This window comes from Phocoena phocoena, chromosome 8 (assembly GCF_963924675.1).
Source record: "Phocoena phocoena chromosome 8, mPhoPho1.1, whole genome shotgun sequence".
NCBI classification, from domain to species: Eukaryota; Metazoa; Chordata; class Mammalia; order Artiodactyla; family Phocoenidae; genus Phocoena; species Phocoena phocoena.
The window spans coordinates 57626861-57639351 of NC_089226.1; the positions used below are offsets into that span (position 1 = coordinate 57626861).

The 12491-nt window shown below is 43.2% G+C and overlaps 1 protein-coding gene across 6 annotated transcripts in view; it reads left to right on the top strand.

The window, feature by feature from the left end:
* XRRA1 (X-ray radiation resistance associated 1) overlaps window positions 1-12491 on the top strand; it is a 94500-nt gene that overhangs the window by 53376 nt on the left and 28633 nt on the right. For all 6 annotated transcript variants that reach the window (XM_065881688.1, XM_065881691.1, XM_065881692.1 and 3 more), the window contains one exon: window positions 10487-10527. In XM_065881688.1, coding sequence (XP_065737760.1) covers window positions 10487-10527 — 41 coding nt within the window. The remainder of the gene's footprint in view (window positions 1-10486; window positions 10528-12491) is intronic.

The following is a 12491-nucleotide window of genomic DNA, read 5'->3' on the forward strand; positions in this document are numbered from 1 at the left end:
TAATAGTCTTTATTTTAAAGTCTATTTTCTCTGATATGAGAATTGCTACTCCAGCTTTCTTTTGGTTTCCATTTGCATGGAATATCCTTTTCCATCCCCTTACTTTCAGTCTGTATGTGTCTCTAGGTTTGAAGTGGGTCTCTTGTAGACAGCATATATATGGGTCTTGTTTTTGTATCCATTCAGCCAATCTGTGTCTTTTGGTGGGAGCATTTAGTCCATTTATGTTTAAGGTAATTATCGATATGTATGTTCCTATTCCCATTTTCTAAATTGTTTTGGGTTCGTTATTATAGGTCTTTTCCTTCTCTAGTGTTTCTTGCCTAGAGAAATTCCTTAAATTCCTTTAGCAGTTGTTGTAGAGCTGGTTTGGTGGTGCTGAACTCTCTCAGCTTTTGCTTGTCTGTAAAGGTTTTAATTTCTCAATCAAATCTGTATGAGATCCTTGCTGGGTAGAGTAATCTTGGTTGCAGGTTTTTCTCCTTCATCACTTTAAATATGTCCTGCCAGTCCCTTCTGGCTTGCAGAGTTTCTGCTGAAAGATCAGCTGTTAACCTTATGGGGATTCCCTTGTGTGTTATTTGTTGTTTTTCCCTTGCTGCTTTTAATATGCTTTCTTTGTATTTAATTTTTGACAGTTTGATTAATATGTGTCTTGCCGTATTTCTCCTTGGATTTATCCTGTATGGGACTCTCTGTGCTTCCTGGACTTGATTGACAATTTCTTTTCCATATTAGGGAAGTTTTCAGTTATAATCTCTTCAAATATTTTCTCAGTCCCTTTCTTTTTCTCTTCTTCTTCTGGAACTCCTATAATTCGAATGTTGGTGCGTTTAATGTTGTCCCGGAGGTCTCTGAGACTGTCCTCAGTTCTTTTCATTCTTTTTTCTTTATTCTGCTCTGCAGTAGTTATTTCCACTATTTTATCTTCCAGGTCACTTATCCGTTCTTTTGCCTCAGTTATTCTGCTATTGGTCCCATCTAGAGTATTTTTCATTTCATTTATTGTGTTGTTCTTCATTGTTTGTTTCATCTTTAGTTTTTCTAGGTCCTTGTTAAATGTTTCTTGCATTTTGTCTATTCTATTTCCAAGATTTTGGATCATCTTTACTATCATGATTCTGAATTCTTTTTCAGGCAGATTGCCTATTTCCTCTTCATTTGTTAGGTCTGGTGGGTTTTTATCTTGCTCCTTCATCTGCAGTGTGTTTTTCTGTCTTCTCATTTTGCTTATGTTACTGTGTTTGGGGTCTCCTTTTTGCAGGCTGCAGGTTCATAGTTCCCGTTGTTTTTGGTGTCTGTCCCCAGTGGCTAAGGTTGGTTCAGTGGGTTGTGTAGGCTTCCTGGTGGAGGGGACTAGTGCCTGTGTTCTGGTGGATGAGGCTGGATCTTGTCTTTCTGGTGGGCAGGTCCACGTCTGGTGGTGTGTTTTGGGGTGTCTGTGGACTTATTATGATTTTGGGCAGCCTCTCTGCTAATGGGTGGGGTTGTGTTCCTGTTTTGCTAGTTGTTTGTCATAGGGTGTCCAGCACTGTAGCTTGCTGGTCGTTGAGTGAAGCTGGGTGCTGGTGTTGAGATGGAGATCTCTGGGAGATTTTCGCTGTTTGATATTATGTGGAGCTGGGAGGTCTCTTGTGGACCAGTGTCCTGAAGTTGGCTCTCCCACCTCAGAGGCACAGCACTAACTCCTGGCTGCAGCACCAAGAGCCTTTCATTCACACGGCTCCTTAATTTGGGATGATTCGTTGTCTATTCGTGTATTCCATAGATGCAAGGTACATCAAGTTGATTGTGGAGCTTTAATCCACTGCTTCTGAGGCTGCTGGGAGAGATTTCCCTTTCTCTTCTTTGTTCTCACAGCTCCCAGGGGCTCAGCTTTGGATTTGGCCCCGCCTCTGTGTGTAGGTCGCTGGAGGGCCTCTGTTCTTCGCTCAAGAGAGGACCGGGTTAAAGGAGCCGCTGATTCAGGGGCTCTGGCTCACTCAGGCCGGGGGTAGGGAGGAGCACGGAGTGTGGGGCAAGCCTGTGGCGGCAGTGGCCAGCGTGACCTTGCACCAGCCTGAGGCTCACCGTGCGTTCCCCCGGGGAAGTTGTCCCTGGATCACGGGACCCTGGCAGTGGCGGGCTGCACAGGCTCCCTGGAAGGGGGGTGCGGATAGTGGCCTGTGCTCGCCCACAGTCTTCTTGTTGGCGGCAGCAGCAGCCTTAGTGTCTCATGCCTGTCTCTGGGGTCCGCGCTTTCAGCTGCGGCTCACGCCCGACTCTAGAGCTCCTTTAAGCAGCGTTCTTAATCCCCTCTCCTCGTGCACCAGTTAACCAAGAGGGAAGAAAAAGTCTCTTGCCTCTTTGGCAGGTCCAGACTTTTCCCCAGACTCCCTCCTGGCTATCCGTGGCACACTAACCCCCTGCAGGCTGTGTTCACGCCGCCAACCCCAGTCCTCTCCCTGCGCTCTGACCCGAAGCCTGAGCCTCAGCTCCCAGCCCCGCCCACCCCGGCGGGGGAGCAGACAAGCCTCTTGGACTGGGGTGGGGAGTGCTGGTCGGCACCGATCCTCTATGTGGGAATCTCCCCGCTTTGCCCCCCGCACCCCTGTTGCTGTGCTCTCCCCCACATCTCTGAAGCTTTTCCCCTCCACCACCTGCAGTCTCTGCCCGCAAAGGGGCTTCCTAGTGTGTGGAAACCTTTCCTCCTTCACAGCTCCCTCCCACTGGTGCAGGTCCTGTCCCTATCCTTTTGTCTCTGTTTGTTCATTTTTCTTTTTCCCTACCCAGGTACGTGGGGGGGTTTCTTGCCTTTTGGGAGGTCTGAGGTCTTCTGCCAGCGTTCAGTAGGTGTTCTGTAGGAGTTGTTCCACGTGTAGATGTATTTTGGGTGTATCTGTGGGGAGGCAGGTGATCTCCGTGTCTTACTCTTCCGCCATCTTTCTTCTTGGTTTTTTTGAGGAAGGCCTGTATTGCTATGAACTTTCCTCTAAACTGCTTTTGATGCATCCCATAGATTTTGTATGGTTGTGTTTTCATTGTCGTTTATCTTGAGATATTTTTTATTTCCTCTTTGATTTTACTGTCGGCCCATTGGTTTTTTAATAGCATGTTTAGTTTTCGTGTAATTGCTTTTTTCTCATTTTTAGTTTTCGTGTAATTGCTTTTTTCTCATTTTTCTTTCTGTGGTTGATTTCTAGTTTCATACTGTTGTGGTCAGAAAGGATGCTTGAAATAATTTGTATTCTCTTAAATTTGTTGATGCTTGTTTCGTGAACTAGTATGTGATTTATCCTGGAGAATGTTCCCTGTGCACTTGAAAAGAATGTGTATTCTGGTTTTTTTGGATGTAGTGTCCTGTAGATATCAATGAAATCTAACTGTCCTATTGTGTCATTTAGGATCTCTGTTGCCTTATTGATTTTCTGTCTGGAAGATCTGTCCATTGATGTCAGTGGGGTGTTGTTAAAGTCTCCTACTATTATTGTATTACCATCAATTTCTCCCTTTATGTCTGTTAGTATTTGTTTTATGTCTTTAGGTGCTCCTATTTTGGGTGCATATATGTTAACAAGTGTAATATCCTCTTCTTGTATTGATCCTTTTATCATGATATAGCATCCTTTGTCTTTTTTTGTGGCCTTAGTTTTAAAGTCTATTTTGTCTCATACGAGTATTGCTACCCCTGCTTTCATGTCATTGCATGAAATATCTTTTTCCATCCCCTCACTTTCCATCTGTATGTGTCTTTCACCCTAAAGTGGGTCTCCTGTCGGTAGCATATTTTAGGTTCTTGTTTTATTATCCAATCTGCCACTCTATCTCTTTTGATTGGAGCATTTAGTCCATTGACGTTTAAAGTAATTATTGATAAGTATGTATTTACTGCCATTTAAATTTTTGTTTTCCAGTCAATTTTGTATTTCTTCTTTGTTCATTTCTTCCTCTTTTTGTTTTCTTTTGTAGTTTGATGACTTTCTTTTGTATTATGCTTGAGTTCCTTTCTTTTTAGCTTTTGTGAATCTATTGTATGTTTTCATTTGTGGTTACCCTGGTTTTCAAGTATGTTAATCCATATCTACTTGCTTTAGACTGGTGGTCATATAAGCTCAAACACATTCTAAAAGATCTCGATTTTCTTACTCCCCTCCCCAACATTTCATGAGTTTGATGTCCTATTTTATATCTTCATGTTTATCCTTTTGCTGTTCACTGTAGTTATAATTGCTTTCATATAATTTGGTTGGTTTTTTTAATCTATATACTGGCTTATTTAAGTGATCTTCAGTCCTTTTATATATTTACCTTTTCTATTGTGATTTTCCCTTTCCTATATATTCTTGCTTTTCTGTTTAGAGAAGATCTTTCAATATTTCTTTTAAGATATGTTTAGTATTGCTGTATTCTTTTAGTTTTTGCTTATCTGAGAAATTTTTTTATCTATTCTTCTACTCTAAATGATAATCTTGCTGGGTAGTGTATCCTAGGTTACAGGTTTTTCCCTTTCAGTACTTTGAATATATCTTGCCACTCCCTTTTGGCCTGCAAAGTTTCTGTAGAGAAATCAGCTGCTGGCCTTGTGGGGTTCCCTTGTAACTGACTTTGTTTTTCTCTTGCTGCCTTTAGAATCCTCTCTTTAACTTTAAATTTTGCCATTTTAATTATGGTATGTCTTGGAGTAGGTCTGTTGGGGTTCATCTTGTTTGGGACCCTCTGTGCTTCCTATACCTGGATATCTGTTTTCCTTCTTTAGGTTTGGGAAGTTTTCAGCCATAATTTCTTCAAATACATTTTAAATCTCCTTTCTCTTTCTTCTCCTTCTGAGATTCCTATTATGCATATATTGGCATGCTTTATATTATCTCATATATTGCTTTCATTTTTTTTTCTGTTGTCTTTCTGTCTGCTGTTCTGATTGGGTGGATTGCTGTTATTCTGCCTTCCAGATCACTTATTTGTTCTATTGCATTATTTGACCTGCTGTTCATCGCCTTTAGCTCAGTTTTCATCTCAGCAATTGAGTTATCTAATTTTGATTGGCTCCTCTTTATAGTTTCTAGTTCCCTGTTACAGTGATCCACATTTCTATTCATAGCCCTTCTTAATTCCTTCAGCATTTTTATTACCTCCTTTTTGAACTCAGGGTCTGGTAGACTGCAGAGGTCTGTTTCACTGTTTTCTTTCAGGGGATTTCTCTTGTTCTTTTAATTGGGAATAATTCCTCTGCTTTTTCATTTTTCTTGTATATCTCAGACTTTATGAATTTAGGAGAAACAGTTATCTACTGTGGTCTTGAAGGGCTGTTTTCATGTGGGAGCCTCCCTGTGTAGCCTGCTTGTGTCCAGTATTTTTGGTACAAGGGCTGTGTTTAGTATGGATGCCTGCCACATCTTTCCTAAGGGTCTGCTGGCCTTTGTCCCCGTGATAGAGGGGGTGCGTTTGGTGTTGTGGTGACCAGAGCCTGCACTGGATATTAGGCGGGGCCTCCTCTTTGCTCTTTGGTTGTCTCAGCCCTGTTGGGGGCAGGGTCTGCTCCCCAGCTATTGGAGTAGAAGCCCCCAGATCTGGTTCTAAGCTGTGGTGTGAGGTAAGTGGGACTGGAGTGCTCCTACTGGGAAAAGAGCCACTGAGTGTTCTTCCCTAGGAGCTGTCTGCCAGAACGTGTGATTCTATGATGCCACCCGCCACCCTGAGTGCCCACAAAGATCACTGTTGCTGGCATTGTCCTGGGTGGCCTCCTCTGCTTAGGAGCTCCGGTATTCGGCTCAGAGGTCCCTTAGGCATTCACGTGCCCTCACAAAGCCACTGGCTCATAAACCTGCAGGAGCTGTGTCCCCTGAGCCCACAGATAGTCAGTTCAGATGGCCCTCAGGCCTGTGTGTGCAGTCCTGGCCCCCAAACCCGCCAGTGAGAACCCACCAGAGCTGCATCCCAGGCGCCAGCAGTGGGATTGCCGGTAATCAGCTCAGACATCCCTCAGGCGTGCATCTGCCCATGGGCCCACCAAGTGCACAGAACCTGCAGCAACCAGAGCCACACCTGCTGTGAGCACACTGACAATAAGTCTGCTGTGGTGGACCCATGCCCCTCCTTTCCCGTGTTGACAGTGGGGCTCCTCTGCTGGACTCACATTCTGTCCTGCATGTGCCCCCAGTTGTGGGCTGGGCCATGCTCCAGGTGCTTCGGGCTGTCTCCGCACAGCCAAACCTAGTCCTTTCCCGGGGTCTGTTCTCTGAAGCCCAAGTTTCAGCACCCAGTACACACACCAGCAGGCGCGTGTCTCGGGCTGGGAAATGCAGCAGCGTGGCCAGGACCATCTGTGCTGGTCAGTCTCTACACTGTGGGGCTGCAGGCCAGCTCCCACACTCTCCTCTTGGGGCTCTGAATCTCCTTGTGTGTCCTGGCAGACCTCCCAACTGGTGAAGGAGGTTCCCAGGGTAAGGGAAGTTTTCCTCTTTCACAGCTCCCTCCCAGGCATGCAGGTCCCATCCCAATTCCTCTTCTTCTCCCTTTCCCTTGCTGCTGCCTGGTTACATGGGGATCTTTCTTGCAGCTTTGGTTGTATGAGATCTTCTGCCAGCTTTTAGTAGGTATTCTGTGAGAACTGTTGTGGGAGCAGGTGAGCTCCACGTCCCTCTGCTCCACCATCTTGATTTCCTTCTCCATATGTTTTCTATTTACCATGTTTTTCTCCTTCTTTTGTGCCTCCTGTGAGCACTGAATGAGTTTTCTTTTAATTCTACTTTTTCCCTAGTTGTTTAAAGTTATACATCTCATTTCCATTTCAGTAGTTACCCTAGACCTTTTAATCCACATATTTAAACTCACCTTTGTCTATCAATACCTAGAATCAACCAAATTCAAGTGTTATTCTTTAATAAGAAAAAAATCTTAATATATGTTTACCTACTCCACCCTACCCCATCACTTCCCATAAAGTAATAAACACTAATAATGATTTGAGTGGTTTTAATTATTTTTAATTACACATCAACAGTTATACTGAAAGATTGAACTATTAGTTTTACTTACTTCTGTACTCACCACAGCTGCTCATATCTCAGATCTTCCTCCTTCTTACATTCCCTATTGTGTGTCTGTGTATAACTTAGGAGCAGAGAGTTGATTTAATAATAAAACTCAGGGTATTCCCTGGTGGCGCAGTGGTTGAGAGTCCGCCTGCTGATGCAGGGGACACGGGTTTGTGCCCCGGCCCGGGAAGATCCCACATGCTGCAGAGCGGCTGGGCCCGTGAGCCATGGCCGCTGAGCCTGCGCGTCCGGAGCCTGTGCTCCGCAACGGGAGAGGCCACAAGTTAGAGGCCCGTGTACCACAAAAAAAAATAATAATAATAAAACTCAGGTTATTAGCACTTTAACCATTAGTCTTTATAAAGCTCCTCTTGCCCTATTTTATTTTTTCTCCTTCATTCTTAATCCCTACCCCCATTTTCTATTTTCATGTAAGTATCTGTTTTTTTTGCTGGATATATTTTCCTGGATATATGGATGTATCCTGTTAAGTATGTATTTTGTGTGTAATGTGTTTTTAGCTTATATAATGGTAATATGCTGTTGAGCTCATTCTGTTACTTAAGTTTTTTCACTCAGCGCTGTTTTTAAGGTTGTTCTTATTGCTGTATGCCCATCCAGTTCTTTCCTTTTATCTAATGCTTAATATTCCACACTGTGCTCTAACCACACTTTAATTCATCTATTCCCTTGCTAACGGACACCTAGGTCGCCTACCTTGTGTATGTTTCTTGCATATACCTCTGTGCCAGAATTTTTCTGGAATATTTACCTAGGAGTGGTTTTGTTGGATCACAGAATATATGCATAAGTAGTTTAAATAAGGGCCACCTGGTGGTTCTTCAAAATGGTGGCTCTAGTGTACACTCACACCAGTAGTACATCAGGGTTCCTGTTTCCTTACAACCTTGCCTGCACTTGATATTCCCCAACTTTTTAATTGTTCTAAGTTTTGTTATTTTGTAGGTATAAAGTGATATTTCATTGTTTTAAATTCCATTTTTCTAAATATTTTTGATGTTAAGTATTTCTTCATTTACTTAGCCATTTGGTTTTCAACTTTTATGAATTGCTATTTCATATCCCTTGATAGTTTTAATATTTTCAATTTCTTCTTTTATTCTATCATCACCTGTCTGTTTACTTCATCTGTAATGGTAGAGATGACATTTTGAAGAGAAGTTCTTAATTTTGATTTACCTAAATGTATTAGTTTGCTAAGACTGCCGTAACAGAATACCATAGGCTGTTTGTTTTAAACAAGAGATATTTCTTTTCTCATGGTTCTGGAGTCTAGAAGTCCAAGATCAAGGTGTTGTCAGATTTGGTTTCTTTTGAGGGCTTTCTTCTTGGCTTATAGAAGGCTGCCTTCTAGCTGTATCCTCATTTGGTCCTCCCTCTGTCTGAATTGTCTATGTCCTAATCTACTCTTCTTACAAGGAGACCTTTCATATTGAATTAGGGCTATCCTAATGACCTTATTAACCTTAATTACCTCTTTAAAGGCACTGTTTCCAAATACAACCACATTCTGTGGTACTAGGGGTTAGGACTTCAACATATGAATTGGCGGGGTGGGGGGCGGGGAATGACACAGTTCAGTCCATCACACCAGATCTATACAATTTTATCCTATGGTTTATGCCTTTGGGTTCTTGTTTGGGAAGTATCTCCCTTTCTCATAGTCACAAAGATAGTTTCCTATTCTGTATTTCTTTTCATTTTGCTGTTTGAATGATTCTTTCAAAGAGGGTTTGCATAGAGTAGATTTTTCTCAGCCCATAAAATATCCAAAATTACCTTTATTTTGTTATCATACTTGAATGCTAGTTTGCTGAATAGAGAACTCTAGCCTTAAAATAATTTTTACTGAAAACTTTGAAGATATTACTCCATTGCCTTCTAAATCCATTGCTGCTAATGAGAAGTCTGACATTAATCTGATTCCCATCCCTTTGTAGGAAACCTATTTTTGCTCCCTGGAATCTCTTAAGATTTCCATTTTTTCCTTTGGAAATTTGAGTAAGATGCATCTGGGTGTGCAGTTCTTTTTTGTTTATCCTGTTAGATACTTTGTATTCTTTCCAAGATGGTTTCTGTCATCTTGGAAAAATTTTCTTTCTTATCCCCTTTCCATTCTCCATTTTATGAATTAGCTCTCCAAGTGGGTCTTTTCTTCTGTACAACACATTTATTAAATCTTTTATTTGATTATCATACTTTAAAATTACAAAATTATTAATAGTTTCTCTTCCATAATGACTGATTTTGTTCTAGAATGAAATAGCCTTTTGAATTCCTTAGAGGACACTAATTATTCTATTTAAAGTTTTTATTCTTTTGGTTAAATTTTGTTTGTTTCAGATGCTAGTTCTTCTTTTATATTTCATAACTTTCTTTCATATTGTTAATTTTCCTCAGACATTAGGAAGTGCTTGATTGTTCATCTTTCTCTTGAACAGTCTCCAGTCTGAAACTTAGAATGCACGTTCTGGTTTCTGGAGTTGCTTCCTGTAATTTTGGGGAGGGCCAGGACATGAGTTTGGATAGAGTGCACCTCAGTTCATCTTTCTAGATATGGGGGCTCTCTATCTGCCCAGAAGATCACTGCTTAGCACCTACGCTTGTGACCACGGCCCATCTCTCAGCTAACTCCTACTTTGTTCCTTGCACAAACCTTTCCCAAATTCCTTTCAGACCCTTGTCATAGGAGTTGTTTATGCTGTGTGATGTTCCACCCATACTATTGCTTATTTCATTTAAATGTAACCTTCTCTGCCTAATATCATTAACATGTGGAAGGGATCCCATTAGTCAGGGCAAAGGTGAGTGGTCCCTGCACAGGATCCAGTCCCAGCAGATGCTTTGCCTTATTAGGTTGAACTGAGCTCTTTATTGGCTCATCTTAGTCTGATGATCCCAAGAATGAAATCACTCTGCAGCCTCCTCCTTAGTTACTTATCTCTCCTGAATTCACTGTCTTAACACACTCTATTTATACTAATATAACAAATACTATTTTCAAATCCTCTGACAGACTATCTTTTATATACATTTTTCTCTTCGAAGACAGTTGGTTTGCCTTCTGACCAATACTGACTGCCCAGTAGTTCTGAGACTCGAAAGAGCTTGCATGTTGCAAAGTCAGGAAGAAGGTCAGTGTGGCTGAAATATAGTGAGTGAGGGGCAGGGTAGCATGAGATAAGATTAGAGAAGTAGGCAGGGGCCAGATCAGGCAGGACCTCAAAAGCCTGGCCAAGGAGTTTGAATTTTTTTCTAAGCGCAAAGGGCTTATTACCTGACACATGTCACAGCTGTTCCTCTTCCCAGTTAGCACTGAAGCTCAGGGCCAATGAGTACTCCCTCTAGGAGGTACCCTGCTGCATACAATGGGTGGTAGACCCAGACCCTGGCCTCTCCGGGGGTCAGTTAGTGCTCTCACCAACCTTCATTCTGTTTCTCTTCTATTTCAGAGGTTGTGTTCTCATCTTATCCTGGATTTTCAACCTCAGAGGTAGGAACTGCCTACTTTATATTTGCATCCTTGAGTCAAAACATTAATTTTAATAAACCAAAATAGGTTAATGGAGCCATGAGAGGCATTTACATATATAACACTGAGGAGGCCCATTCACTGAACCGACCATGTTCCAGGCACTAAGCTGGCCTATGGAGATGCAGCAGCGGACTCAACAGACAGGTCCCAGACCTCACACTGCCCACAGACTAGCTTCCATTGGTCTCAGATGCTGTTCAGTAGTAACGGTTGCTACCTCACGTGATCAAGCTGGCATTGAAGTGAGGCTGCCACCAGGATGAAGCCCAATAGCTTCCTAACAAGAGACCCTGCCCGAAAGCTAGAGTGAAAAAGAAAAACAAAAAAAACCCCAAAGCTAGAGTGATCCTGGCCAAACACACCACCATCTGGGGTCTAATCCTTGGTGTCACAGGCTTGGCATCTTTTGTTGTCTTTTCATCCTGGACTTCTTTACAGCATGGTGGCATCAGGGTTCCAAGAGAGCAAGGCTCTGAAATTCAAACAGTGGCATTTTCTGTTGGTCAAAGCAAGTCATAAGGCCAGTATATTCCTGCAGTACAATTCTGATGCTAGTTACCTGGAATTAGCATGCGTCCCACAAGTTAAGGGCACAGTCCCCAATAAGACTGCCCTCACTTCAGACACTAGCTGCAAGTTTGGGGGTCCCCAGGCTACTTGACCTACTGGCAATAAATTCTAAAGTTCCAGTGACCCCCTCGGGTTCAATAATTTGCTAGAACGACTCATAGATAGAACTCAGGAGAGCACTATACTTACAATCACAGTTTGACTATAAAGGATACAAATCAGGACGAGCCAAATAAAAAGACACATAATGAGGGCTGGGAGGGTTGGAAACACAGAGCCTCTTTGCCCTCTTACTGTGGAATGAGAGTGTGTCACCCTCCCAGCACATCTGATGTGTTCACCAACCAGGAAGCTCGCTTGAGTCTCAGTGTCCAGAGCTTTCATTGGAGTTTCATTACATAGCCACAATTGACGAACCATTGGCCACATGACTGAACTCAGTTTCTAGCCCCTCTCCCTTCCCCAGAGGTCAGGCTGGCTCAAACTCCAATCCTCTGACCACATGGTTGTCTTTATAGTATGGCCAGCTGCCATCCTAAGTCATCTCGTTAGCGTGAACTCAGGTATGATCCAAGGGTCATGGATAACAAAGACATTCCTATCACTCAGGAGATTCCAAGGGTTTTAGAAGGTCAGTGCCAAGAACCCAAGACAAAGACCAGACAAATTCTTTATTATACAGCAGCCAGTCTAGTTTCAAGGGATTAGAGGTACAGACTCCACGTCTGAATGGGAGGAGCAGCAAGGTCACACAAGCGCATGCATAAGGGATAGAGGGGCTTGTGGCCACAGAATTAGGTTGCTTAGTGCTCAGATCCCAACTGTGTGGCATCTGAGAATCTGGAGAGTGAGTTGAATGGTTGAAACGTTTAGCGGCCTCTCTGTCACTGTCAGATACATCCCACTCTAAGACAGGGCCCTTTCTGTCCCCGGCAGAGCCAGTCATGCCCTCAGATCAGGACATTCCGGCCCCCTGGACAGGGCTAGGTAACCCCCAAGCCTGTCTGGCTTTTTCTTCTCTGTGCTCCAGTCTGATTTGCCCACTTTGGCTCACACAGCCTTGCTCCGGGTAGGGAATTGCACAGTTGAGGAGATACCTTACCAGACCCCACCACATTCCACTCAGCCTCTTGGAGACTGCATTCGGATTTCCTTGAGAGGAGACTTCCCAAGCACCGCCACTGGTTTTTGTTTTACTGTCACCCATGACTTATCCGTCTCACTTGTGGCTGTACAGGTTGGGCCCCAGGAGGGGACAAAAATACTTGGCCAATAGTAGGTGCTCCAGGGACTTCCCCAGCGGTCCAGTTGTTAAGATTCTGCCTTCCAGCACAGGAGGCGTGGGTTTGATC